Source organism: Pseudonaja textilis, chromosome 1 (assembly GCF_049901715.1).
Source record: "Pseudonaja textilis isolate UNSWEBS1 chromosome 1, rPseTex1.2, whole genome shotgun sequence".
Lineage (NCBI taxonomy): Eukaryota > Metazoa > Chordata > Lepidosauria > Squamata > Elapidae > Pseudonaja > Pseudonaja textilis.
In genome coordinates this window covers 8,859,442-8,886,540 of record NC_141990.1, presented here as the reverse complement: position 1 = coordinate 8,886,540, position 27,099 = coordinate 8,859,442, and the positions used below count along the sequence as shown (strand labels likewise).

Below are 27,099 nucleotides of genomic sequence, written 5' to 3'. Positions count from 1 at the left end.
GAGTTCATCTTGGGTAGTTGCTTTGTCACTTAGTTGTGTGAATGCAACTCGTTTGCTCTGTTTATTGTTTGATCTCTTGCACAAACCCAGAAAGACAAGTTCGTTCCATTCCATTCCGTTCCGTTCCCAGTTGAGGTGTTTTGAAAGAACCTGGCCAATCTCTGCTTTTATGGTGAAAAACGTACATGGTGTTAATCCTCTCAAGTGTATAAAAGTTTTTTTTTTTTCCAAATGAGCAAGGACAGATATGTTATTACATGAATACACACCCCTTCCTGGGCATCCTGTTCCAGCTGACCATTTTTTTTAACACCTGTTTTTTTAACTAAGTATATATTAGAACATAGAACATAAATTCATAGTGCTGTTAAGGACCTCAGAGGTCTTCTAATCCAACTTTTGGAGTTCAGGGACCACCAAACTCATAATTTTAAATCCCGCAGACCACTAATATGAATTTTGACTGACGGTGGCTTTCTGACATTTTCCCAGAAAGCAGCAGAGACCCTGGGAATATCCCCCAAAAAGTCTGCAGGACAATTCCTCACCCCATTTTCCTACCGATTGATCATTCTTTATCTGAGATCGCAGGATACCGTCTCCAGCTTCGTTCTCAGGGAGAGAGAGAGAGAGAGAGAGAGAGACTTTTAGTTTCATGCAAGGAAAGCAGCAGAAGTCTTTCTTTCTCTCCTCCAAACTCCGCCAGAAATGAATCTTTGTGAGACTTGTGCCGGTGCAGCCTTTTGGAGCAGGATGCCTTTCAGGGTCCCAAAGACTCCTTTCTGGTGAGGTTTGGGGAAGATAGAAAGACTTTTGCTGCTTTCCTTGCGTGCAGCCAAAAGCAGAAGAAGAAAGAAGCTGAATCTTGATCCGGATTCCAGGCCATTACCTATCCATGTCCCATGACTCTCCTGTGTCATATTCTATTCCCTTTACCCTCATCCCAGAATTTTTTTTTTTTCTGTTCAATATGGCCAAACATATCAGTGACATGGAAAAGCTCACCTTTGACCTGCACTATTCAATTTTGGGCATCAGGAAATAGGCTTGTTTTAAATTAAAAAATAATAATTGGCCAGGCCCTTCTGTTCTTTGACAAGATCATTTTAATTATACTCTCCTTTCTACTGAATGAACGCCATTGTTTCCTTCACTCAGATTTTATTGAGGTGTTTGGTTTATTTTATTTGTTTCATTAATTACAGATAGTTCTTGACTTACCAAAGTTTGTTTAGTGACTGTTCAAGGTTACAACAGCACTGAAAAAAAATGACTTATGGTTGTTTTTCACTGTTACGACTGTTACAGCATCCTTATGATCGTGTGATCAAAACTCAGATACTTGGCAACTGGTTCCTATTTATGACGACTGCAGTATCCCAGAGTCATGTGATCACCTTTTGCAACCTTCTTGCAAGGAAAATCAGTGGGAAACCAAATTCACTTAACAACTCTGTTACTAACTTCAGAACTGCAGTGATTCACTTGCGTCAAAAAGGTCATAAAATGGGGTAAAACTCACTTAACAACTGCCTTGATTAGCAACAGAAATTTTGGGCCATGAGTTGAAGATGATCTGTATATCCTGAGAGTTTGCACTTGAGCAGTTCACAAATGTTTTAGATAAAATAAGTCAATAGATTTTTTTAAAAAAAATGCAAGAATGCAAGAATGGCTAAGAAAGAAAGAAAAAAAATACGATGCAATCTTTGAATTCTCTAAATTATTTTATTTGTGGCAGATTGTCCAGTTTCCCCCACCCTGATTTCCCTCCCCCAAACTGAAATTCAAAAGCTGAGCTACACATTAACAGAAAGGAATGGAAGACCTTCCTGACTAAACACTTATATTTAATAATTTCCTCTCTATTTGGAGATGGACCGTTACTGTTTTTTTGTTTTTGTTTTTAAATCTCACATGGTACAGAGTTATGGTCCATCCTGCTGAGATGGTTTGCCAAGAAAGCATTTATTACAAGTGAGAAAAATAATACTACTAATAATAACAATAATAATTAATCCTCAGTGATCCCAATAGCTACCCAGGTGCATTGTTCCTTCCCCGTTTTAAGTGATTCGACGTTGTGAATTCTTCCCCTTGAAATGGACTTGCAGAGTCCACTTTACAGATGCGAAAGGCAATTTTCCTTACAAAAGTGATTTCCTCAGGATGTAGGTTTAAGGCCCCCTTGATTAAGAGGTTGCTGGTTTAGTGCTTTGAAGATGCTTCTTGAGGTACAGCGGAGCCAAAAGAAGCTGGCGCCAAGAAGTGGGATGCTTTCCAAACAGGGGTGGGTCTGGCCAGTTTAGAGTGCCTCACCATCGCCTGCTCCGGCTTCCTCTCTTCAGATCCCCCAGTAAGGCACAAAAACACTCCCTCCCCTTACGTAAACATCTGGCATCGTCCCATAAGGAGTTTGCACCATTTTCACGCTGTTCCGGCCGTACAGCTCCCACTCATAGTCCATCAGCTGCCTCCAGAAACCCACATTCGGCCGTATGACCGGGCGTCTCGATTTGACCCAGTTGTAGGCCTCGTACAGGGTAACGTTTTGGTACTTCATCAGGTAGGCAATGCACAGCGTGGCTGATCGGCTCACCCCGGCTGCACAGTGGACCAGAGTGACGCCGTTTTTCCGAGCCACGCTTTGGATCTTGTCTGCCACGCTGTCGAAGTAAAGAGAAATAGGGGCGCTGGGTATATCGGCCACGGGCACGCGGACATACTCAAAGTCGGGGAAGTTGACATTCGGGAGTTCGACGGTGGCATTGATGATGCAGGTGATCCCGCGGGATAAGAGCAGTTGGCGGTTGGAGGCGACGCTGCCTTTGCTGAGGTACAGGAAGGGGGTTATTTGGGCAATGCCAGCCATTGTCCCTTCGGAGTAAAAGCGAGGTGTTAAGAGAGTTCGTGGGAGCGTGTAGTGTCTTCGTGCCGTCATAGAAATGATGCCTGGCTGCTCAGATTTTCATGCTAGGTGGATTCTCAGGGGTCCTTATCTTTTTTTCTTTTCTTTTCTTTTTTTCTTGATAATATGACGTGTTCTGTTTTCTTTCACCTGCCAAATGCAGAGGAAGATCAAATTGAGAACATGTTTACACATGGAGGGAAAACAGCCATAGCCTGATTATTATTATTAATATTAACATTATTCTTGACTTTTATTCATTAAATATGAAGCTCAAGTGAACTGAACATTTAAAATTTGTATTATTATTATTCATCAGATGTTCAGACTGGGTTTGGCATTTTTGTCTATCGAGTTCTTATAAGGACCTGGGATAGGCAGATCTGGATGTTTGATGGTTTATAATAATATTATTATTATTATATTAATGATTAATTTCCTTATTTGTTTGTATCTCACGGGTGGTGAACATATCCAACACACCTTCGTCTTCCTATTTTCTCCACAGCAACAATCCTGTGAGGTGGGCTGTGCTGAGAGAGAACGACTGGCCCAAAGTCCTTTCCAGAGATGTGAATGTTAATTACCCTGAAAATAAGACCCTGTCTTATTTATTTATTTTTTGCCATCAAAAAAGGCACTAGGTCTTATTTTGGGGGGGGATGTCATCCACTGCCTAACTTTACTTGTGTGCGTCACTCCCAGCCTCCTTTTCCCTGTCAGAGGCCTTCAGGAACTACTACTTCTATGGCCAGCAAGACTTTCCTGAAGGCCTCTGCAGCTGATAATAGCGCTCTGGATCGATCCACAGCTTTGTTATCAGCTACAGAGGCCTTCAGGAAAGCTTTGCCTGCATTGCTGGCTGCAGAAGAAATGGGCCGGCAAGGCAGGTGTCGGGGTGTGCGAGGCCTGGCTACAACTCTCCAAAGGTAAGTAGTAGGGCAGCTCCACACACACACACCCATCCCCACCCTAGCTTAATTTTTTTTCCCCGTGTACACTGGAGTGGGCAGGATCTTAACTAGGGCTTATTTTGGGGGTAGGGCTTGGGTGCACATTGTAAAAATAAAGCTAGGGCTTATTTTCAGGGTAGGTTGTATTTTCAGGAAATAGGGCATTTTCCAGCCTCATTTAAGCCAATCCCAAGCCATAAAAAAACCAAAAAAGCATCTTTTAGTTCTCACTGGTTTTGGGGAGGTAATCCTTCCACTGCAGGGGTGGGCAACTATGGCCCTTTTATGAATTATGGACTTCAACTCCCAGAATTCCTGAGCAAGCCATGCTAGCTCAGGAATTTGGGGAGTTGAAGTCCACAAGTCATAAAGGGACCATAGTTACCCACCTCTGCTCCACCGTTTTCATCATTTCTGGACTTTCTGCTACCCTCAGGGTTCTCCCAAGGCTGCTGCTAACATCTCATTTCCCAATGATTAGAAGCCAGTTTTGTCGCCCAGAACCCAGCAATAGAAAGAAATCAAAATAAAGAAATGCTCATTTTGGAATAAAGAAAGGAAGAGTAGGCTCAGATTTGGGCTATAATAATTTGACATCCTCTTCCCCCAGTTCCCCACTGTTCTCATTCATTGTCTTAATGTAAAGGACCTTTTAGCTGTTCTCAAAGAAAAACAAGATGCTATTTTTATCCAGAACACATCATGAGCCACAGCTACCTACCTGCTGTGCATTGCCACCAGACTGACCCTCCTGTTTCTGCTCAGTTCATCTAATTTGTTCTTTCTGAGCACGTTTGTTCTTTTAACTTAAAGGGGAGACCAGGGAAAAGATTAATTGTAAGCCAGGACTGTCCAACCTGGGCAACTTTAAGACTTGTGGACTTCAACTCCCCAGCCAAGCATGGGGAACTCTGGGTGTTGAAATCCACAGGTCTTACGGTTGCCCAAGTTGGACACCTTTGGTGTAAGCCAAAGGGTTGATGCTACTGAAAATACCTTTCTTAAGATATTGTAATATCTTTCAGTATCTATTGAGGGAAATTTGGCAAAGCTGTTCATCCGGAGTGATTATCCCCTTTAACAAATCGTTCCCGGAAAAGCAAAAGGATGACAGAATTTCAAGGTGGCTTGAAGTGTTTTTTTTTTCAAGTAATTTCAGCTGTGATGCTCTTTAGCTCAAAGAAAAACCTAACCCAGGTGATTTTGATACCTCAATATTGCACCTGTTGGATTTCTATCTTCCATTGTTCTGTTCTGTTCTGTTGTTCTATTCTATTCTATTCTATTCTATTCTATTCTATTCTATTCTATTCTATTCTATTCTATTCCATTCCATTCCATTCCATTCCATATATCCTATCCTATCCTATTCTATCCTATTCCATATATTCTATTCCTTTCCTTCCCTTTCCTTCTGTTCTATTCTATTTCTATTCTATTCTATTCTGTTCTGTTCTGTTCTGTTGTTTCTATTTCTATTTCTATTTCTATTGCTATTGCTATTTCTATTCTATTCTATTCCCATTCCGTTCTATATCCTATCCTATCCTATCCTATCCTATCCTATCCTATCCTATCCTATCCTATTACTCTATTCTGTTCTGTTCCTTATCTTATCTTATTTTATCTTATCCTATCCTATCCTTATTATCTGTTCAAATGTTTGAGCTGAGCTAGGGTCAAGGAGTTGCCTCACATTTTTGTTAACCCTTCAAATCTTGATAGTTAATTCAATCAACTTCATATGGACTTCATATTCAAACCATTATTGGGAGGGTCCAGACTAACCCATGATTTTATGAGTGGCCCTTTCTCCTCTGGACTTTACTTTTATTTCCAGTTTTTGCTATGCACACTGTCTATATAACCAGCTGGCTAAGAAGAATCTGAAATAAACCTTCATTTCCGAAGCTAGGAGACCTCCGGGAAATCTTCATGAGGATCAAGAGGCCCCGATGGCAGCTTTATTTATGCTTCTGTGGCTGCCATCTTGACTTTTTTGACCACTGTCCCAAGATACCTGAAGGAAACCCCTTTGCTTAAACTTCTAAATCAGTGTTTGGAAACATCAACTCCCAGAGTTGCTGATGCTGGCTGGAGAATTCTGGAAGTCCACACATTTGAACGTTTGCCAAAATTGAGAAATACTTCTCTGGAATTATGACTGATCTATCTAAGCCTATTGTGTGAACACACAACCCAAATGTGAAGGGTTTAGTGTTCATTCAGGATGTCATGCCACACATGGAGGCCACCAGGAGTGCTTGCAGGGAGGTAAAATGATGAAAGGAACTTCACACAGCCACATTTGTGCCTCCCCTTCTTCTATGTGCAAACACACACACACAAAAAAATACATGTCGTCCTCAACTTACAACCACAATTGAGCCCAAACTTTTTGTTGAGACAGTTGCTAAATGACCTTTGCCCCACTTTGCGATTTTGTCACAGTTGTGGCAAAATCAAAATCCTAATGAAAGAAGTCCGTTCATGCTGTTCCTCATTTAGATTACTATTTCTCTAGTATTGTATTTAACTCGTAAATACATTTCTCTCGTTAAGCTTTGGTGGATAAGAAGCTACAGCAACGAGGTGGGATTCAGCCGGTTCTGACCAGTTCTGGAGAACCGGTAACAGAAATTTTGAGTAGTTCGGAGAACCGGCAAATCCCACCTCTGACTGGCTCCGCCCCCATCTCTTCTCTGCCTCCCATTGAGTCCCAGCTGATCGGCTGGGTCTTCGTTGGTTGCCCTGCACAGGAGAACAGAGCTGGAAAGCAGGTTAGTGGGATGGGAAGGGAATGGGGATTTTGCAGTAACCTTCCCCTGCCACGCCCACCAAGCCACGTCCATAGAACCAGTAGTTAAAAAAATGGAATCCCACCACTGCTACAGCAGCTTCGTATCCACCATCCTCATCTCTGGTCCATCCAGGATCAAACATCCTTCGTTTGATTCTTAATAATAAAACTTTTCCTTAAATTTTTGATTATTAACAGTGGGCTTTGAAGTTTAACTTTGCTATTGGTTTACCTGTAAATTATCTTTTTTTATATACAGAAGGTAGATGACAGGTCAAACTGATCAAACTACAAATTCTGTAGATTTGTAGAAGTTTACAAATTGTGGACCTTTTTCACAAGTTGGGGGGGAATTATAAGTATTCAGCTGGGGATATATATATGTGTGTGTGGATTTTATACACACACACACACACACACATGCATTAGAGAAGAAAAAAAAGACAAAAACATGTATACAAATATTGTCCCCCCCCAGTTGAATACTTATAAGTTTACTAGCTCAATACCTGTGCTTTGCTACAAAACTATGTGGTCGGGCTTAGTTTTTGGGGAAGAAAATAAGGGGGGGCAATTCTGCCTCTGCCTACCAGCATCCATCAGTATTGACCAGGCTAGCATCCTATCAGTGTGTGAGAGAGTTGAGGGATGTTTGGAAACAGAAACAGTATTTGTGGTGTGAGCAAGGAGGAGACAGCAAGGATCCTGGGCTTAGCTCAGCTGTTCTGTATTAAAGCTGCTTGGTGCTGTGCAATTAAAACAGAAACTCCTCTCCTCTGCTGGTGCTTTGCATTTGGAAGAGATTTCTTTCCAGGTAGGGAGGGGGAGTAGAACTCCTTAGCATCAGAGCGTGTTAATAATAATAATATAGGAAATACTAATGCTCTGATGGCAATTTCAAAAAATCCTTTCTTAGTGAGCACCTAGGAGCCAAGAGGAACATACGTGCCAAATTTCAAGTTTGTAGGCTTTGAGGTTCTGGAGATTTTGTGATGATGTGTGAGTGGTATTTTGCATATATATATGCAAAATATATATATATGGATCTTTGGTTATTCGGGTTTTCTTACACGGGAGAAAAACTGAATAACCAAAGATCCACATACAAACTACCCATGAGAACCTCAGAAAATATATATATATATGCTATATATATATATATATATATATATATATATATATATATATATATATATATATGTGTGTGTATGCAAAATATATATATATATACACACAGATTGCAGCAATAATATATATATATCAAGATTTACTGTTTTTCATTCTACATTGGGGCTGCCCTTGAAGGCTACCTGGACAGTTCAACTGGTCTTGTAGTGTGGTGTGTTGACCTATTACCCCACTGCTGAATTGATTAGCAATTTGCTTCGGGGGATAAATCACGGTGATGGATGCTCCCCTTAAAGCCTTAAATGTTTGGGGTCTGGGTAAGGTCAGAGACCATCCTTGGAGCCAGGAAGAACCTTCTTGGGATGGGACAGAAGGAGCTTCAAAGTCAGGTGTTCTCTGTAATTCCTGCTGTCTGCAGGGTATCCTTCAAAAATTCAAGATTATGGAGGCGATAGAGAGGAACCAAGACACTGTGCAGTATTTTATGTGTGACTCACAGCTGAGAAGGCAGCAGGCTGGAGAAGGCGCTGAATGTTGGGCTATGAGGTAGCATGCAAACAGTTTTAAAAATGAATAGAGTTAAGGATGGCAAAATAATACAGCGTGTCTGTGTCTATGTAGAGCAGGGGTCCCCAAATTTGGGCAACTTTAAGACTTGTGGACTTCAACTCCCAGAATTCTCCAGCCTGCTATACTGGAGGCCTCTGGTGTGGAGAAAGAGGTTTGAACATCAGATGAACAGGATTTCCACTTATCATTCATCAACCGATGGCAAAGTCACCACCTGTAAGGTGGAACTAGGATTCACAGTCTCCTGGTGATTGGTTCAAAGTCGCCCAGCTAAGTTTCATGCCAAAGGCAGGATTAGAACTCTCAGCCTCCTGGTGATAGGCCCAAAATCATCCCGCTAATTTTCTTGCCTAAAATGGAGCTAGAACTCTCAGCCTCCTGGTGATCGGCTCAAAGTCACCTATCTGGTTTTCATGCCTAAGGCAGAACTAGAACTCACAATCTCCTGGTGATCGGCTCAAAGTCGCCCAACTGCATTTTCATGCCTAAGGCAGGACTAGAACTCACAATCTCCTGGTTTCCAATCTTAGCACCTTCGTTACTAGACCCAACTGTCTCCCACGTGCAGCTCCTTGATTTGCCATTACAAAACGCACAAGGCTTTTTGACTGCTCGCAGCAACACACCCTCCACAAAAGCATTGGGTGGCTTAGGCTGTGTGTCTCCTTCGATTGATGCAATTTGATCCCAAGGGCAGGTCCACCGACAAAGCTTTGCCTCCGAGGAGAAACATTTTAGCCTGAGAATATGAGACTTGGGAATCTATGCCAAATCGAGAACCAAATGCTACCCCTGGGATTAGCAGAGATAGAAATAAACCCAAAACAACAGAAAGAGCATCGTTCATTATATTTATCTTTCACACACTTCCACAGCAGCAACAACACGAAGTGAGAAAAATCTGCAGGCTTTTAAAATAGCAATTGGATAAAAGTGACTTCATTTGGTTAGTTTCTTAGGCTGGCAATCATCCTTAGAACAGTGTTTTTTTTTAAACTTGGCAACTTTAAGATGGGTGGACTTCAACTCCCAGATTTCTTCAATTCAATAGGTGCTTGCTAGAGAATTGTAGGAGTCGAAGTACACGTATTTTTAAATTGACTAAGTTTGAAACATACTTTCCTAGATTCTAGAACGTGGAGATTATGGTGCACTGATGATGTTGCCTAGCTGGGTAACAAAACTTCTGCAAGAAAGCAACCAAACTCAGTGAGCATCAAGGACCTCACGTGGAGATTAGTTTCCCACAGCCCAGTGAACTTGGGTTTCCTGGCGTTATACTTCCCATTACCCTCAACCAGCCTGTCTTAAGTCAAGAAATGCAGATAGTGCCTACTTTTAATGCCATCACGCCCTGCAATTAACTCAAAGAGATTTCCATGCCCCATAGCACTTTTTCTCAACCTTGGCAAAATTAAGATGAGTGGACAATTACCAGAATTCTCTTAACAGCAACGCTTGGAATACTTGCGCAAAGCAATCAATCCATCCTTCTGAGCAAGAACAGACCAGTTGTTCTATCAAAACTAATTTTGGAAAGGAAAAGAGAAACCTTTTGAAGTGCATTCAACCAGTATTCTTCAAAAGCCCTACCTACCACAGTTGTCCTCTCCATCCAATCAAATTGTCCAATCAAGGAGAGAAGCAACCTAGAACTATGGAGACATTTCCTCACAGTGAGAACAATTAATCAGTGGAACATTTTGCCCAGGGGTGGGATTCAAAATTTTTAACAACCAGTTCTGTGGGCATGGCTTAGGTGGTAGGCGTGGCTTGGTGGTCATGTGACTGGGTGGACATGGCTTGGTGGTCATGTTATTGGTTGGGCGTGGCCACTCAATATCACTCACAGCGAGGCACGCATCTCCTCGCCTGGCCTCTCATGACTGTGGGGATGCTGCAACAGTCGTAAGTGTGAAAAATGGTCATAAATCACTTTTTTTTTCAGTGCCACTGTAACTTTGAATTGTCACTCCAAACCAAGCAAAGTACCAGCAAAGGAGGGGGAAAAAACTCTAGAGAAGTTCCAGAGACAGGAAGTCTAGTCCTGCCAAGAATGTAATAAGGGTTAACGGAGAGGCAGTTTCTGTAAGCAACACCAGAATGTTTCCTTCTGACCTTCCTTACAGGATTAGCCCAGTAATTTCTTCTAACAACCAGTTCTCAGAACTCCTTAGAATGTTAACAACCAGTTCTAGCGAATAGATGTGAACCGGTAGAATCCCACCCCTAATCTTGCAGAAGTTGTGGGTGCTCCAATACTGGAGGTTTTGAAGAAAAGATTGGATGACAATTTGTCTGAAATGATATAGGGTTTCTTGCTTGAGCACGGGGTTGGACTAGAAGACTTCCAAGATTCCTTCCAACTCTGTTATTCTGTCATTCTGCTTGATATCTCTGTCTTACGCTACCTTTACTTTAGATTGCTCAACTAATGTGACCACTAAGAGTTGACACCAACTTCCAGGCACATAATTCATCAATCAATCAGTTAATCAATCTATCATCATTATTATTGCCCATTGATTCCTCAAGGGTATCTCCATGAAATTAATGAAGTCTAGCTTGACATGAAGAAGATTTGACTAATTTACTTGGAAGGTTTCAAGATGTAGAAGGACCTAGCTAGGCACACGAAGAAAAAACTTAAGAAGACAATGGCAAATCATTTCAACGCTACAGGTAGTCCTCGACTTATGACTACAACTGAATCCAAAATCTCTGTTGCTAAGCAAGGGAGTTGTTAAGTGAGTTTTGATGCATTTTACAGCCCAAAGGTGCTTTTTTCAAGAGGCAACTGGACTTTCTGGTTTTTCTTTGAAGATGTTTCACTTCTCATCCAAGAAGCTTCTTCAGCTCCGACTGGATGGTGGGGAATGGAAGGATTTGTATTCCTCGCAGACAGCTGGTCATTTGTCTTTGAAGACAATTGGTCATTTACATTCTTTTAGCAGGTCATTGGGGCCACTTGGAGGTCTGTCTGTGTCTTCAGGGCCACCTGAGTAGTGCAAATGGGTGTGGAGCCTTCTTGGAACTGCTGAAAGGACTGTGTTGTAGATTGGACATAGCAGTTCCAAGAAGGCTCCACACCCCTTTGCACCACTCAGGTGGCCCTGAGGACACAGACAAACCTCCAAGTGGCCCCAACGACCTGCTAAAAGAATGTAAATGACCAATTGTCTTCAAAGACAAATGACCAGCTGTCTGAGAGGAATACAGATCCTTCCATTCCCCACCATCCGGTCAGAAGCTTCTTAGCACCTTTGGGACAACCATGACCTGGATGACTGAGAATCCCCGTGTCCATTTTATAACCTTTGGGTCACAGTTGTTGAGTGAATCAATGCACTTGTTAAGTGAATCAATGCACTTGTTAAGTGAATGATGCGGTTGTTAAGAAAATCTGGCTTCCCCCATTAACTTTGCTTACCAGAAGCCAGCTAGGGAAGGTGACTAATGGTGATCACATGAGCCCAGGACAGCACAACTGTCAAAAATACGTATAATAAATAAATATGAGCCAGTTGCCAAACTCCCAAATTTTTATCACATGACCACAGGGATGCTGCAATGGCCATAAGTGTGAAAAACAGTCCTAAGTCTCTTTGTTCAGTACCGTTGGAACTTCAAACGGTCACTAAATAAATGGCTGTAAATTGAGGACTAGCTGTATTCTTAAAAACTCTTGTAGGAACGTATCCACCAACTCTTTAGAACTTGCAGATTTTCCTCTTGCTCTGCTGGGTGGTACCACTTAATCAAACTTTTGATCTGAAAAAAAAAAGACTTAAGTAGAGTTGGATTAGTTAGGAGGCACCAGGAAATGTCAGAACGGTAGGCTAGACTGATAGATAAATAAAAATCTGGAAGAAGTTATTGACAAATCATAATCCTGTTGCCAAAACAGAGGATGCTTTCAACAAAAGTCAGAACTGACTGACTCAATGGGCCTCTTTAACCTTCACCCTGTTGTCAAAGTCAGTTCCTCTGTAAGGTAGCTAAAGCTATCCTTTAAAAAAAGAAGTAGACAAGAAGGAAGATTACACTTCTTTAAGATGTCTCTTGGTTCCCAGTTACCAGTTTTCCTGTACCTGCAACTTCCAGAAATTTTGGACTACAAGTCACATCATCCTCTGGGAGATCTGAGTTGCCCAATTGTGTAGTAACTCCACCTACATCTTTCCCTTTATGGCCTGTTTCTGTCTCTTTCCCAACTTAGGTATAACCAAAACCCCAATCAGTGGAAATATTGATTTATGTCCACTAAAAAAAACACCTGTTCCTGGCTTCTGGGGGATGTCTGCATGATACTAAGCTGGCAAGAAGAGCTAACATCCAAGAAGACAGGCTCAAGATCCAGATGGATATTGACAGACTAGAACACTGGGCCATATCTAACAAAATGAAATTTAACATACAGAAAAGTAAAGTCCTACACTTAGGCAAGAAAAACCAAAAAGACACATATAGACTGGGTGAAACCGGGCTCAATAGCAGTAACTGTGAGAGGGATCTTGGAGTCTTAGTGGACAACCAGCGAAATATGAGCCAGCAGTGTGCAGCAGCAGCCAAAAAAGCCAATGCAATCCTAAATTGTATTAACAGAGGGATACAATTGAGATCAAGTGAGGTACTAATTCCACTCTATAAAGCCTTACTAAGCCCACACCTACAGTACTGCATCCAGTTTTGGTGACCACATTATAAAAAAGATGTTGAGACTCTAGAAAAAGTGCAGAGAAGAGCAACCAGGATGATTAGGGGACTGGAAGCTAAAACATATGAAGAACGGTTACAGAAACTGGACATGGCTAGTCTAGGGAAGAGAAGAACCAGGGGAGACATGATAACAGTCTTCCAATTTGTGAGGGGCTGCCCCAGAGAGGAGGGGGTCAAGCTATTTTCCAAAGCACCCGAAGGCCAGACAAGGAATAATGGATGGAAACAAGGAGAGATTTAACTTGGAAATAAGGAGAAACTTTCTGACAGTGAGAACAATCAGCCAATGGAACAGCTTGCCCTCAGAGGTTGTGGGAGCACCATCACTTGAGACTTTCAAGAAGAGACTAGACTGCCATTTGTCAGGAATGGTGTAGGGTCTCCTGCTTAGGAGGGGGGTTGGACTAGATGACTTACAAGGTCCCTTCCAATTCTGATTATCTGTTATCTGAATGGCCAACTCTGTCTGGTGAGTAGACCAATTCCTTGGAACCTCTCTGGATCAGGAGAAGACAAGAGATTACCCACATGTGCTCCAGGTAGCTGTTCCTTGCAATTAGACCACAAGACAGTTTTCTCCAGGGTTTAAGCATCCTGAAGTGATGGGATTAACCACCTTTTTTGCAACTTCAGTGAAGGCTTATTAAGGACACTTCAGTTCACTAACCTCACTTTCTAATCACTTTTGGAAATTGGCCATTAACTATTCTAAAACTATTAGAGGACTTCTGAACAATAGATTGAAAAGTGAGTGAGTCTTCAACCATGAACAAAAAAAAATAGTTATAAGCTTAAGAATTTGATATATGTAAAAAAAACAACCAGTTCCTCTTTTTTCTTAAAGATAAAAAATATATGTTTCCTTTGTCAGGAGAAATTTGTTTTATAAAGTAGATGAAGGAAAGGCTACAGCACTGGATTGCGATTATCCACATAATCACAGATCACCTATTTTCTGTATTTCTCTACTGGTTGTCTAGAGTTTTGCAGACAAGACAATCTTAGAAGAGAAACGGCTATTTGATTAAAAAAAAAGGAATCAGATCTTTCTGAGGTGAAATAGTATTTAAATATGCATATATTTAAGGACAGAACATTTGCAATTAAATGCTGAATATCTCGGCTACAACACAGAGGTCTGATTACATGAAGGATGAATATTGCTATGGCTCAATTTAAATCTCACAGCACAGTCCCCTCCTGGTCTGTTAAATTAGGGGGCAAAATCTGTGAAGACCACAAAACAAGTATAGATTCACAGTTTCTTAAATTCATCTGTTTGGGGTGCTTTAGAAAACATGTTTGTTGCCCTCTAGCTAAAACTCCCAGGGCAACGTGTGTATTAAAAATCACAGTCAGTAATACCCATTAGAAGAACTTAATTTTAAAATCATAAAAGAAAAGATTAAATTGTGCAGATCAATACAAGTTCACAATTAAAAGCTTCAATGTGCACTAGAATGCTTGGATAAATTTAAATCAGAAAACGCCTGTCCCAAAATGCCTTTGGATCTTGGAGTCTGAGGCTTTCTCTGGAGTTGGCACTCTGTACCCCAGTTTTCCAAAAATAGTTTCAGACTGTCATGTGAAATGACAAGGCACCATTTCCGAAAAATACTCACTTTTTCCCTATCTTTCAAACCCACCAGGAGATCTGAAGAGTATAGGTAATCCTCGATTTAACAACCACAATTGAGCCCAAAATTTATGTGGCTAAACAAGATGGTTGTTAAGTGACTTTTGCCCCATTTTACGACCACTTGCCACAATTGTTAAGTGAATCATTGCGGTTGTTGTTAATAACACAGCTGTTAAGAGAATGGGGCTTCCCCATTGACTTTGCTCGTCAGAAAGTCACACAAAGTGTTGACCTGACCCCAGGTCATGGCAAATGGTCATAAATATAAATCAGCTGTCAAGCATCTGAATTTTGATCACGTGACCACAAAAATGCTGCAATGGTCGTAAGTGTGAAAAACCATCAGAAGTCACTTTTTCAGTTCCATTTTATCTTTGAACGGTCACTAAATGAACGTTTGCAAGTCAAGGACCAGCTTTATAGCCTGCAGCTTTCAATCCAATCACACTTTTCCTGGACAAGCACAGAGCGGCAAATTTCGGTGTACCCAACCATAAATCCAGATTTTCTCCAATTTTGTTTTGGGAAGTCTTTCTGGAATCCAGTATGAAACATTACCTTCTACTAATTAAAAGCACATGCAGGATCTTTTTCAGAAAGCAATAATTTGCACCGACTTAAGCATGAACCTCGGATATTATACACCCTGAAATGGCCTGGAGGCAGAATATTAATACTAATTAATATTAATAATATATCTTCCCCTCCCTGGCCACAATTTTCTTCTCACGACACTACCTGTTGTGATGCCAAGATTCCTCTCAATTTTCTTTTGTCCATTGACATCAATGACCCAGTAACTAAAAGTGGGCCGACAAAACCACAATATTGAAGTAGCACTTGAGTTTTGCCTCCCACTAACGTCTGCTTTGCACGAAAAGAATAGATGCAGGCCTCATTTTAAATACTGGAACTGATTTTGAGACTCTGGAAAGATTGCAGAGAAGAGCAACAAAACTGATTAGGGGACTGGACTGGGGACTAAAACATATGAAGAGCGGTTGTGGAACTGGATACGTCCAGTTTAATGGAAAGAAGGACTAGGGGGTGACATGATAGCAATCTTCCAATAACCAAGGGGCTGCCCCCCCAAAAGAAAGGGTCCACCTATTCTCCAAAGCACCTGAAGGACAGTACAAGAAGCAACGCGTGGAAACTGATCAAGGAGAAACCCAACCTGGAACGAAGGAGAAATTTCCTGACAGTGAGGACAATTAATCAGTGGAACAGCTTGTCACCAGAGTTGTGAATGCTCCAACACTGGAAGTTTTTACAAAGAGATTGGACAGCAATTTGTCTGAAATGGTATAGGGTTCTCCGCTTCAGCGGGCTGGACTAGAAGACCTCCAAGGTCCCTTCCTACTTCCAATTCTATCAGCATAACATTCTGTTAACAGATCTAAGCCATAATAGTTACCCGTATTAAGATAAAGTGGCTCTTGAGTTAAGATCAGCTCCTGTTACTGGTAAGTACTCAGTATTCAGAAAGTATTCAGACTCCCTTCACCTTTGTCGATTTTGTTATGCTTCAGTCTAATTCTACAGTTGTTGAAATTCATTTCCTCATAATGACAAAGTTCAGACAACCATTTGTCTGAAATGGTATAGATTTTCCTGCCTGAGCAGGGGGTTGGACTAGAAGACCTCCAAGGTCCCTTCTAATATTCTATTCTATTCATTCTAGTCCTAGTCTACTCTAGTCCTATTCTATTCTAATGAAAACATACAGTATTTAGTGTGCATCTACTCTACAATAATCCTGAATTATGGTTAGGCCTAAAAGTCAAAATTCTGAAGCTGCTTCAGGATTGGATATTAGGTTCAAGTTTATCCCAAAGGTGTCTTTTCCAAAAAAAACAACTGGACTTTATTTCTTTTCTCCTTGAAGACGTTTTGCTTCTCATCCAAGAAGCTTCTTCAATTCTGACTGAACAGTGGAGGATGGAAGAATTTATATTCCTTGCAGTCACCAAATCCTCCACTGTTCAGTCAGAACTGAAGAAGCTTCTTGGATGAGAAGCAAAACCTCTCTTCAACGAAAAACAAAGTCTAGCTGCCTTTTTGAAAAAGCATCTTCGGGATAACCATGGCTGAGAGTCTCCATATAGACAAATTTAAGTTTAATACATGTAACATGCTAACACACCCCACTCCAGTTTCCAGTTTGCCATCCGACAAGCTCCAAATAAAGAACGTGTTAAGATTTAACACATGTATTACGTGTCAGCACATAAAAGTTTTTTATTAGGCAGCAGTATATTAAATTTATTAAATGTATATACTGATTTGTTTTTCTAAGCAAAACCTTCCTATAATTCACAGGGAACTTCCAGACTAAGCTCCACTGAAACTAATTAATGAGATTTAAGTTCATTATTATAATAATTGCCTCTGTGGTATTTTTCATGAGTAACTCACTTAATAAACAAAACAGTGATTTTGAAATTGCATTAAAACACAAACAAAACTTGATTTCAACAGCATTTCAAATAATTCAAAATCTGAATTAAAATGGTTTCAATTAAATTTAATTAAAGTTTGAATTAAAGTTCTTTTCTGCAACTAGAGTGCATCTCCAACCAGGCCTTTATAAAAAAAAAAAGGACTATAAGCAGGAGTATAAGTTTCCAAGGAGCACTACATTTTAATATCAAATAAGGAACAGTTATTTAATAATACAAAACCTATCAATTCTTACAAGCTCAATGGATTATTAGCAAAACTGTGGCAATTCTCCATGGATTCAAGCAACCCAGTAACCCCTAAATTTTGATTTTAAGAGGACAGTGGCCCTGTTCTGATGACACTGCTTTAATCCAGGGGTGTCAAATGCAAGGCCAGATCTGGCCCATGGGGTGCTTAGATCTGGCCCGCAGGGCTCCCCTGGAAATAGCCAAGGACTGGCCCGCGGTGCCTTTGCCAGCAAAAACAGAGGTGGCCCTCCCGAGCTCTGTTTTTGCTAGCAGAAGGTTGCAGGAGGCCATTGCAGCCAAAAACGGAGCTCGGGAGCCCCTTTTCACTGGCAGAGCACTTGGGCCACCACCTGCGCCCCCGACATGAGTGACGTCGAGCTGGCCATGCCCACCCCTACCCCCCAAGGTCAAACACCACCCCCAATGCGGCCCTCAATGAAATCAAGTTTGGAGGCCCTTCCGCTTTAATCCAACGGTCAATTTCATTCAAGCCAGAATGCTTGTACAGGTTCTCCTAGATTTATGACTACAATTGGGAACTTCCATCGCTAAATGAGGCAGTTGTGAAGTGTCGTGCCCAATTTTGCAACCGTTTTTGTCGCCGTCATTACGCAACTCACTGTGGTCACGTTGTTAAGCAAATCCGGCTTTCTCCCAGTTACTTTGCTTGTTGCCATAGAAGCCAGCCAGAAGGTCACAGTTACAAACAGGTAGTCCTCAATTTACGACCACAATTGAGCCCAAAATTTCTGACGCTAGCAAGACAGTTGTTAGGTGAATTTTACCCCATTTTTATGATCTTTCTTGCCAAGAAATCACTGTAGTTGTTAAGTGAGTAATACACGATTGTTAAGTGAATCCGGCTTCCCCATTGATTTTGCTCGTCAGAAGGTGGCAAAAGGCAATCACATGATCCCAGGACACTGCAACCGTCGTAAGTATGAGTCAGCCGCCAAACATCTGAATTTTGATCACATCCCCATGAAGATGTTGCAATGGTAGTAAGTGTGAAAAACTGTCATAAGCTACTTTTTCAGTGCTGTGCTAACCTCAAACAGTCACTACACAAATGGCTGTAAGTCAAGAGCTATCTATATAAATATGTCACCTTTTCTATCAATCAGAGTGTTGCTTTGCTGAATTGCTAATTTCTTTTAACTAAACCAGTGTTTCTCAGTTGTGGCAACTTGAAAGTGTGTGGACTTCAACTCCCAGAATCCCCCAGCCTGCCGGTTGAGAAATACTGAATTAAACTGAAGAAATCTTGGAGGGGAAGTCCTCTCATTGATAGGGAGCATTTAAAGAGATATTATCGGTGGGCTTCAGTGGTCAGGATTCAAAAAAAATTACTACTGGTTCTGTGGGTGCGGTTTTGTGGGCGCGGCTTGGTGGGTGTGGCAGGGGAAAGATACTACAAAATCCCCATTCCCTCCCCACCCCACTAACCTGCTTTCCAGCTCCATTCTCCTGTGCAGGGCAACCAAAGAAGACCCAGCCAATCAGCAGGGACTCGGGAGGCAGAGAAGAGATGGGGGCGGGGCCAGTCAGAGGTGGTATTTGGTGGCTCTCTGAACTACTCAACATTTCTGCTACCGGTTCTCCAGAACCAGTCAGAACCGGCTGAATACCACCTCTGGTGGGCTTAGTAATTCCCATGGCTGCATCCATTTTTCTGCTTTAAACATTTTCTCAAGGTATACAAAAAAATAGTTGCAGATGAAATTAATAAAATCTGGGATTTCCCACTTCTGTACTATTGATATCATTGTAATATTTTTGTAAGGTCTGATAAAATTTGATTGCGGTGAGACACCTAAACTCATTGTGAGTTGGGTGGCATACAAATTTAATCATCCTTGGCATTGACAAGATCACCCTGAGTCAATTGCAGAAGGCAGCTTGACTCAGACCTTTAGCACCATAAAACGTTTGCCTATCCCAGGTTCTTGGGAAGGACTCATCAGATGCATAAAAATGCCAAATCCAATCTAAACGACTAGCTGACTGTATGACAAACCATAGTAATAACAACTGGAGAACCACGTGAACACCATCGGCATTGATAAAAAATCAATTGCAAAAGGCAGCATTACTCAGAACAGCTGACATTCTGCAATAGTACATCCAACACCATAAAACATCAAAAATGTGCCGATCCCCGGTTCTTGGAATGGACTCAACAGGTGGATAAAAAATGCCAAATCCAGTCTGAACATCTGGCTGACTATGCAACGAACCAATAATAATAGCAGCAACGATCAAAAGTGTAGCTCCCAACAGCTGGAGACTGACCCAATACGGATTAAGTTTCCAAGCAACTTTCGGCAATGACCGGTTTCAGTCTATGAAGAGTTTCTAATTAAGTCGTGAAAGGCATCTGTGAACTAAGCACTTCAATTGGACTAAAAATACAGAAACAAACCAAAAAAATTCTCCCAAATCATGTATTGTTTGTTTATTTATTTTAATAAAGTTTTATTATATGTTTAACCATTTACTCTTTAAAAAGATTTAAATTATATTGCAGAAAAGAAAAAGAAAAACACTGAAGTTGTGGCATAAGAGCAGAATGTCATTTTCATTGGTCAACAAGCACCAGTAGGTTGAAGCAATGTTTTACTCATAAGTCCACCCATCATCTTAAAGCAGGGGTCCCCAAACTTGGCAACTTTAAGACTTTTGTGGACTACAACTCCCAGAATTCCTCAGCCAGCATAGGGAATTCTGGGAGTTGAAGTCCACCCATCTTAAAGCATGCCAGCTGGGGGATTCTGGGAGTTGAAATCCATCCATCTTAAAGCATGCTGGCTGGAGAATTGTGGGAGTTGAAGTCCACAAAGCATGTTGACCAGGGATTCCTGGGAGTTGAAGTCCACACAGCTGAAAGTTTCCAAGACTGAAAAACATTAAGATGGAGCATCCATCTTCTGAACGGTGCTGTGATGTCTAATTACATCATTATTCATTAAAACAAATGTATGCTAACTTGGATATTATGCAGTAGCTGAAAAATACACCTCTTTCTTCCACTGTCATTAAAAGGGGGGAAAGTCTACTTTGATTCAACTCCTGATGACTTCATGGCTACATCCTTTTCTAAACAATCATATGGAAATGTTTTATCTTCTTCCAGGATGTTTTTACACTTCCCATTCTAGCCTGCAGGCCTGGGATTTCCCGGGTACACTAATTCACACTCTACAAGGAAAATGCCAGCTCTAGTCCAAATGCTACACCACGAAGCTTTCTCTGCCTTCTTTCATTAAAACGAGCAAAACCCATCAGGCCTGTTTTCTACTCAATTTCCCATTTTTCAAGTCTTCAGTTCAACCCCTTGTGATGAATAAATGTTTGTTTTTTAGAAAAAGGTTTGCACAAACACGTGCACATATCAGTGGACCAATTTGCCTCTAGAAGTTGTCGGTGTTCCAACACTGGAGTTTTTTTAAAGAAGAGAATGGGCAACCATTTGTCTGAAATGGTACAGGGAGTCTTTGATTTATGGCCACAATTGAGCGCAAAATTTGCATTCCTAAGCAACCCAGTTGTTAAAAGAGAATTTTGGCCCATTTGGATAAAAATGCCAACTCCAGTCTAAACAGGGGTGGGATGCTACCAGTTCTGCCCAGCTCTGTAGAACCAGTAGCTCTGAAGAACAGCAGACACAGAACCGGTTCTGTGTCTGCAGCTGTTTGGCCCACCTGCCTGCCTGGGCTCTTACCTGTCCTTTATTTCCTGCTTTTTCAACCTCAGCTGCTTTGCGTGGCACAGCTGAGGTTGAAAAAGCAGAGGAAAAGTGGCTTTTCAAACACTGCATTCTTGCACGCAGCCCTTTTTCAGTCGTCTGGGCAGCAGAGCTTAAGGATTTTTACACCCACGCAAAGCACACATGCACACGCAAAACATAACAAAACTAAGCGAACTGGTAGTAACACCAGTTGAATCCCACCCCTGAGTCTAAATGACTGGCTGGCTGTGTGACAATCCATAACAACAACTGGAGCACCACACGAACATCATCATCGGCATTGACAGAATCCCCATCGGTCAATTGCAACAGGCAGCTTTACTCAAAACAGCTGACATTCTGCAACAATACCCCCAACACCATAAAGCATCAACATTTGTCTCTCCCAGGTTCTTGGGAAGGACTCAACAGGTGGATAAAAATGCCGACCTTTCTTGACACAGGTGTTAAGAGAATCACTGCAGTTGTTGAGTTGGTAAGATGGTTGTAGAGTAAATCTGGCTTCCCCATTGACTTTGCTTGCCAGAAGGTCACAAAAGGGGATCAACCATCCTAAATATGAATCAATTGCCCAGTAACTGAATTTTGATAACGTGACTATGGGAATGCTGCAATGGTCATAAGGATGAAAAACAGTCATGTCGCTTTTTTCAGTGCTGCTGTAACTTTGAATGGTCACTAAACAAATTGTTATAAGTCGAGGACTATCTGTATAGGGTTTCCTGCTTCTGCAGAGGGTTGGACTAGAAGACTTCCAAGGTCCCATCCAACTCTGTTATTCTATTATTCTGTTGTTGCCTCACTCTAAGGATCTGCACTTTGGCACCGATAGCTACACCTTTTGCAAGCCACATCTTTTCCGAACACTCCACCGTAACATGCCAGCATTTGGAAAAGTATTTCCCGTGATGCAAATAATCCTCAAGACCACAATTGGGGTCAGAATTTCTATTCTAAGCAAGGCGGGTACCTTTTCTTTGCAACGGTTGTTAAACCAATTGCTGCGGTTGTTAAGCGAATCAGGTGGTTGTTATGCAAATCCAAAAGTTGGAAATTGCAATTGCATGCAAATGCTGTGACTGTCGTGAATCCATGCTGGTTGTCAGTCTTCTGAATTTTGATCATGTGACTGTTGGGATGCTGCAATGGTTGTACGTGTGAGGCAGGTCGCAAGTCAGTTTTTTCACTGCTGTTCTAACTTCAAAAGGTTGCTAAAGAAATGGTTGTAAGTCGAGGACCACTTGAGCTAAAGCTGGTTCTGATTGGCATCCTAAGGACAGTCCCCTCTTTTAAAAAAATGAATCAGCTTTGGAAACAATAATTGAATTGAAAAGCAGTGTAGCAATACACTAAATCAATATTTGTGAAGCTTGGCCACTTTAAGATGTGTGGACTTCAACTCCCATAATTCACGCAGGCTAGGGAATTCTGGGAGTTGAAGTCCACACATCTCAAAGTGATCAAAATTCAGAAACACTGCAGTAAAGTGTGTGTGTGTGTGTGTATGTGTGTGTATTGAAAAGAGTCTTCAAGCCACAAGTCTTACAGCTTCCAATCCTGCTGTCCAGATGCTGGGGCCATCTGGGACCCTCCAGATGTTGTGAATTCCACATCCCATTATCCCCAGCCACAAAGTCAGCAGCAAGGAATTGAAGGGACTGTACTCCTAAACAGCCCCAAAGCCATGAGTTGAATGTCTTTAATCAAAGTAATTCAGAACATGCGGAAAAAGTCACTTTGGTGTGATATTGGGCCAGGAGTGAAGAGTCCTGGGTTCAAATCTAGCCTCAGCCATGGAGATGCATGCAATGACTTTGAGCCAGTCATTTTTTCTCAGCCCAGCCTACCTTGTTGTTTTGAAGAAGAAAAAAACAAGAGGGAGCCCTACATACACTGCCTCAAGCTACTGAATGAAAGACAGGATGCTCAAAAAAATAAAGGGAACACTTAAACAACACAGTGTAACTCCAAGTCAATCACACTTCCATGAAATCAAACTGTCCACTTAGGCAGCAACACTGATTGACAATCAATTTCACACGCTGTTGTGCAAACGGAATAGACAACAGGTGGAAAGCATAGGCAGTTAGCAAGACATCCCCAATAAAGGAGTGGTTCTGCAGGTGGTGACCACAGACCACTTCTCAGTTCCTATGCCTTTTGGCTGATGGTTTGGTCACTTTTGAATGCTGGCGGTGCTTTCACTCTAGTGGTAGCAATGAGATGGAGTCTACAACCCACACAAGTGGCTCAGGTAGTGCAGCTTATCCAGGATGGCACATCAATGTGAGCTGTGGCAAGAAGGTTTGCTGTGTCTGTCAGCGTAGTGTCCAGAGCATGGAGGCACTACCAGGAGACAGGCCAGTACATCAGGAGATGTGGAGGAGGCCGTAGGAGGGCAACAACCCAGCATCAGGACCGCTACCTCTGCCTTTGTGCAAAGAGGGACAGGAGCACTGCCAGAGCCCTGCAAAATGGCCTCCAGCGGGCCATAAATGTGCATATGGCTGCTCAAATGGTCAGAAACAGACTCCATGAGGGTGGTATGAGGGCCCGACAGCCACAGGTGGGGGTTGTGCTTACAGCCCAACACTGTGCAGGACGTTTGGCATTTGCCAGAGAACACCAAGATTGGCAAATTCACCACTGGAGCCCTGTGCTCTTCACAAATGAAAGCAGGTTCACACTGAGCACATGTGACAGACATGACAGGGTCTGGAGACACCGTGGAGAACATTCTGCTGCCTGCAACATCCTCCAGCATGACCGGTTTGGCAGTGGGTCAGTAATGGTGTGGGGTGGCTTTAGGGGCCAGCAGCCCCCATGTGCTCACCAGAGGTAGCCTGACTGCCATTAGGAACAGAGATGAGATCCTCAGACCCCTTGTGAGACCATATGCTGATGCGGTTGGCCTTGGGTTCCTCCTAATGCACGACAATGCTAGACCTCATGTGGCTGGAGTGTGTCAGCAGTTCCTGCAAGACGAAAGTATTGATGCTATGGACTGGCCTGCCTGCTCCCCAGACCTGAATCCAATTGAGCACATCTGGGACATCATGTCTCGCTCCATCCACCAACACCACATTGCACCACAGACTGTCCAGGAGTTGGGGGATGCTTTAGTCCAGGTGTGGGAGCAGATCCCTCAGGAGACCATCCGCCATCTCATCAGGAGCATGCCCAGGCGTTGTAGGGAGGTCATACAGGCACCTGGAGGCCACACACACTACTAAGCCTCACTTTGACTTGTTTTAAGGAGATTACATCAAAGTTGGATCAGCCTGTAATGTTTTTTCCACTTTAATTTTGAGTGTAACTCCAAATCCAGACCTCCATGGGTTGCTAAATTTGATTTCCTTTGATAATTTTTGTGTGATTTTGTTGTCAGCACATTCAACTATGTAATGAACAAAGTATTTAATAAGAATATTTCATTCATTCAGATCTAGGATGTCTTATTTTTGAGTTCCCTTTATTTTTTTGAGCAGTGTATATAGGATATAAAATCTAGGAAATAAATATTTTACGATATTCCATCCTTTGTGTTCCTAAAGGTCTTTTATTTCCTGATCTGGGCTTGTTTCCCTCTTTGCCTGGTTTCTCACCTTGAAACAACAACAAGCCATAGTGAGTCTGGCCTGGCTTAATGAACCTAGCCATCCTAGTTTATAAACGGTTGTTTGTGAGTTAGCAAGAGGATTGACCTCATCATTGGCTTAACGGCTCCTTCCCCCAAAACGCAAAATGGGTTTTAACACAATGCATCCATTCCACCTTCGACTCTTCGACAAAAAATGTTTTTCTCACCTTCCTCTCTCTCTCTCTCTCAAACGAGAAGACCGACCTTTATTTACAGGGTATTTCTGAAAATCAGCAAAATCGTTATGAAAAAAAAACAAACCCAAAAACAACAACCCAATTTGGTCGAGGGGGCTTCCCTTCCTCAGGATGAAAAAAAAAAATGCGGGCTATTGAAAAACAATACCCGTAAAACCTCCTTGGAAAGTTTGTCAGAGGCTGAGGAGCAGAGAGAAAAACACACATACACACACACACACCATTCCGCAACAACCCGAATCCGTCACAAACAACATAATCATCTGCGTTGTCTCAACTATAAAAAAAAGAGAGAGGGAGGGAAAAAAACCCGGGGAGGGGGCAGCATCTCCAAAACGCCATGCTCCGTTTCTTAATTTTTTTGTTTGAAAAGGTCCTCTTATCATTTCATTTGAATTTCTCTCTCTCTCTTTTTTTTTCTTCCCTTGACGCCGGAGAAGCTGAGAAAATTCCATTCGGGCTTTTAAAACGTCGCTGCTTTTCCGTTCTGCCTCCAAAAAACAACCCCCCAAAAGTCCTCCCGAGGTAACGAATTGCATCTTCCCAGCTTCCAGCGACTTTATGAGGCGCTTGAAAGGACTCTTTGGATGGGGGGGGGGGGTGACCCACCGCCCCAAAACAGGCTCCAAATCATCCCCCTTATCGCCCCGCAAAGAGGGCACCCCCTCCCCGCGATAAAACTCATCACCAAGAAACAGGCACGAATGCAAATGCTTTTTAAAAAGAGATTGGATGGCAATTTGTCTGAAGTGATATAGGGTTTCTTGCTTGAGCAGGGTGGGGTTGGACTAGAAGACCTCCAAGGTCCCTTCCAACTCTGTTATTGTTATTCTTTCTCCCTCAACCCCCCCCCCCCAAATAACACCTAAATGCTTGAATCATATGTTTCGCACCAAGTCCTCTTACTTTCATTCCCCCCCCCTCCAAATCCAACTCCAAACGCATCACATTTTGTGCAACCTTCCTAGGAAGAGGAGAAGCGAGCGGGATGACCAACAACTGGAGGATGTTTACACCTGAGAAAAGCCTTAAAAACAACCCTCCCCCCCAAAAAAAACAATCACCCTTTCCTCCTCTTCCTCCCTCTACACTACTTCGACTCCCATCCTCACTTCACAAAGCAAGCTGCTTCTGGAGCAAATCCACCACACTTGTCAACAACAGCACATAGTTTTGTCTCACCTCTTTCTCTTCTTCTCCTGCCTTGGAAAGAGAGGGACTTTGTTCTGGCTTTGCCTGATTTGGGGTTCTCCCCCCTTTCACAGGACACATACCCCCCCCACCTCTCCAATCCCTGGCCACGCCATGTCTTACCAGTCCTTGGAGATGCGCTGGCCCAAAGGTGCTTCTGCCTTCTGGGTGCCTGCAACGGCTTATGAATGGCTGGATGTCTCTGGTGTTAGCGAGCACTTGGGAATGTGCTTTGGGTTGGCCCTGGCAGCTGACAGCTCACCTCCCAGGCTCCGCCTCCTCTCACCGCCCCGCGCTGAATGTGTTTGTGAGTGTGGGTATGTGTCTCTCTGAACTACCCAGGGTTACTAAGAGACGGCTGTTTGCGCTGAACCTGGCAAACCGCCGCGGCAGTAGCAACAGCCCAGTGGAAACATGAATAGGATGAGTCAAAGGGAGTTGAGGGATGTTTTCAACCAATCTAGGCAAGGTTGGCGCTACCCATCTCAGTAGGCCTCCATCGGAAGACACCTTGGCCAGGGCCCTGAGAAATAGCCCCTCACACACACACATACACACACAGTAGGGAAGTCATCCAGGTCCCCTGAGTTTTGACAGAATGGCAGCCAGGTGAGGGCTTGGAGATAGGTAAAATAATACGATACACTGCTTTCAGCTGGATTATCAATCAAATGAAGAAATTTACACAGGCCGATTACTTTAACTGGGATTACTTTAACTGGGGCTCTTGGATCCCTAAGATCCTAAGTCAAGATATTCTCCAAAGCACCTGAAAGCAGGACAAGAAGCAACGGGTGGAAACTAATCAAGGAGAGAAGCTAGAACCTAGAACTAAGGAGAAATTTCCTGACAGAACAACTCATCAGTGGAACAGTTTGAATTCAGAAGTTGTGAATGCTCCAATACTGGAAGT

General features: G+C 42.4%; 1 protein-coding gene across 2 annotated transcripts; it reads right to left on the bottom strand.

Annotated features, from left to right (window-relative positions):
* Nucleotides 1-1,708: 1,708 nt before the first annotated feature.
* Nucleotides 1,709-26,423, bottom strand: DUSP14 (dual specificity phosphatase 14). Of its 2 annotated transcripts, none has more exons than XM_026710221.2 (2): nt 26,310-26,423; nt 1,709-3,058 (listed from the first exon to the last, which is right to left on the bottom strand). In XM_026710221.2, the coding sequence occupies exon 2, from the start codon at nt 2,939-2,941 to the stop codon at nt 2,345-2,347; it is 597 nt and encodes a 198-aa protein (XP_026566006.1). In that variant the 5' UTR covers nt 2,942-3,058; nt 26,310-26,423; the 3' UTR covers nt 1,709-2,344. The 2 variants fall into 2 exon arrangements, with proteins under 2 accessions (XP_026566006.1, XP_087781539.1); XM_087925413.1 differs by lacking the exon at nt 26,310-26,423 and adding an exon at nt 9,795-9,879.
* Between the last annotated feature and the right edge of the window lie 676 nt (nt 26,424-27,099).

Bases quoted from the DNA above. Each gene is read 5' to 3' on its own strand.
- DUSP14 (XM_026710221.2), bottom strand. From the start codon at position 2,941: ATGACGGCACGAAGACACTACACGCTCCCACGAACTCTCTTAACACCT.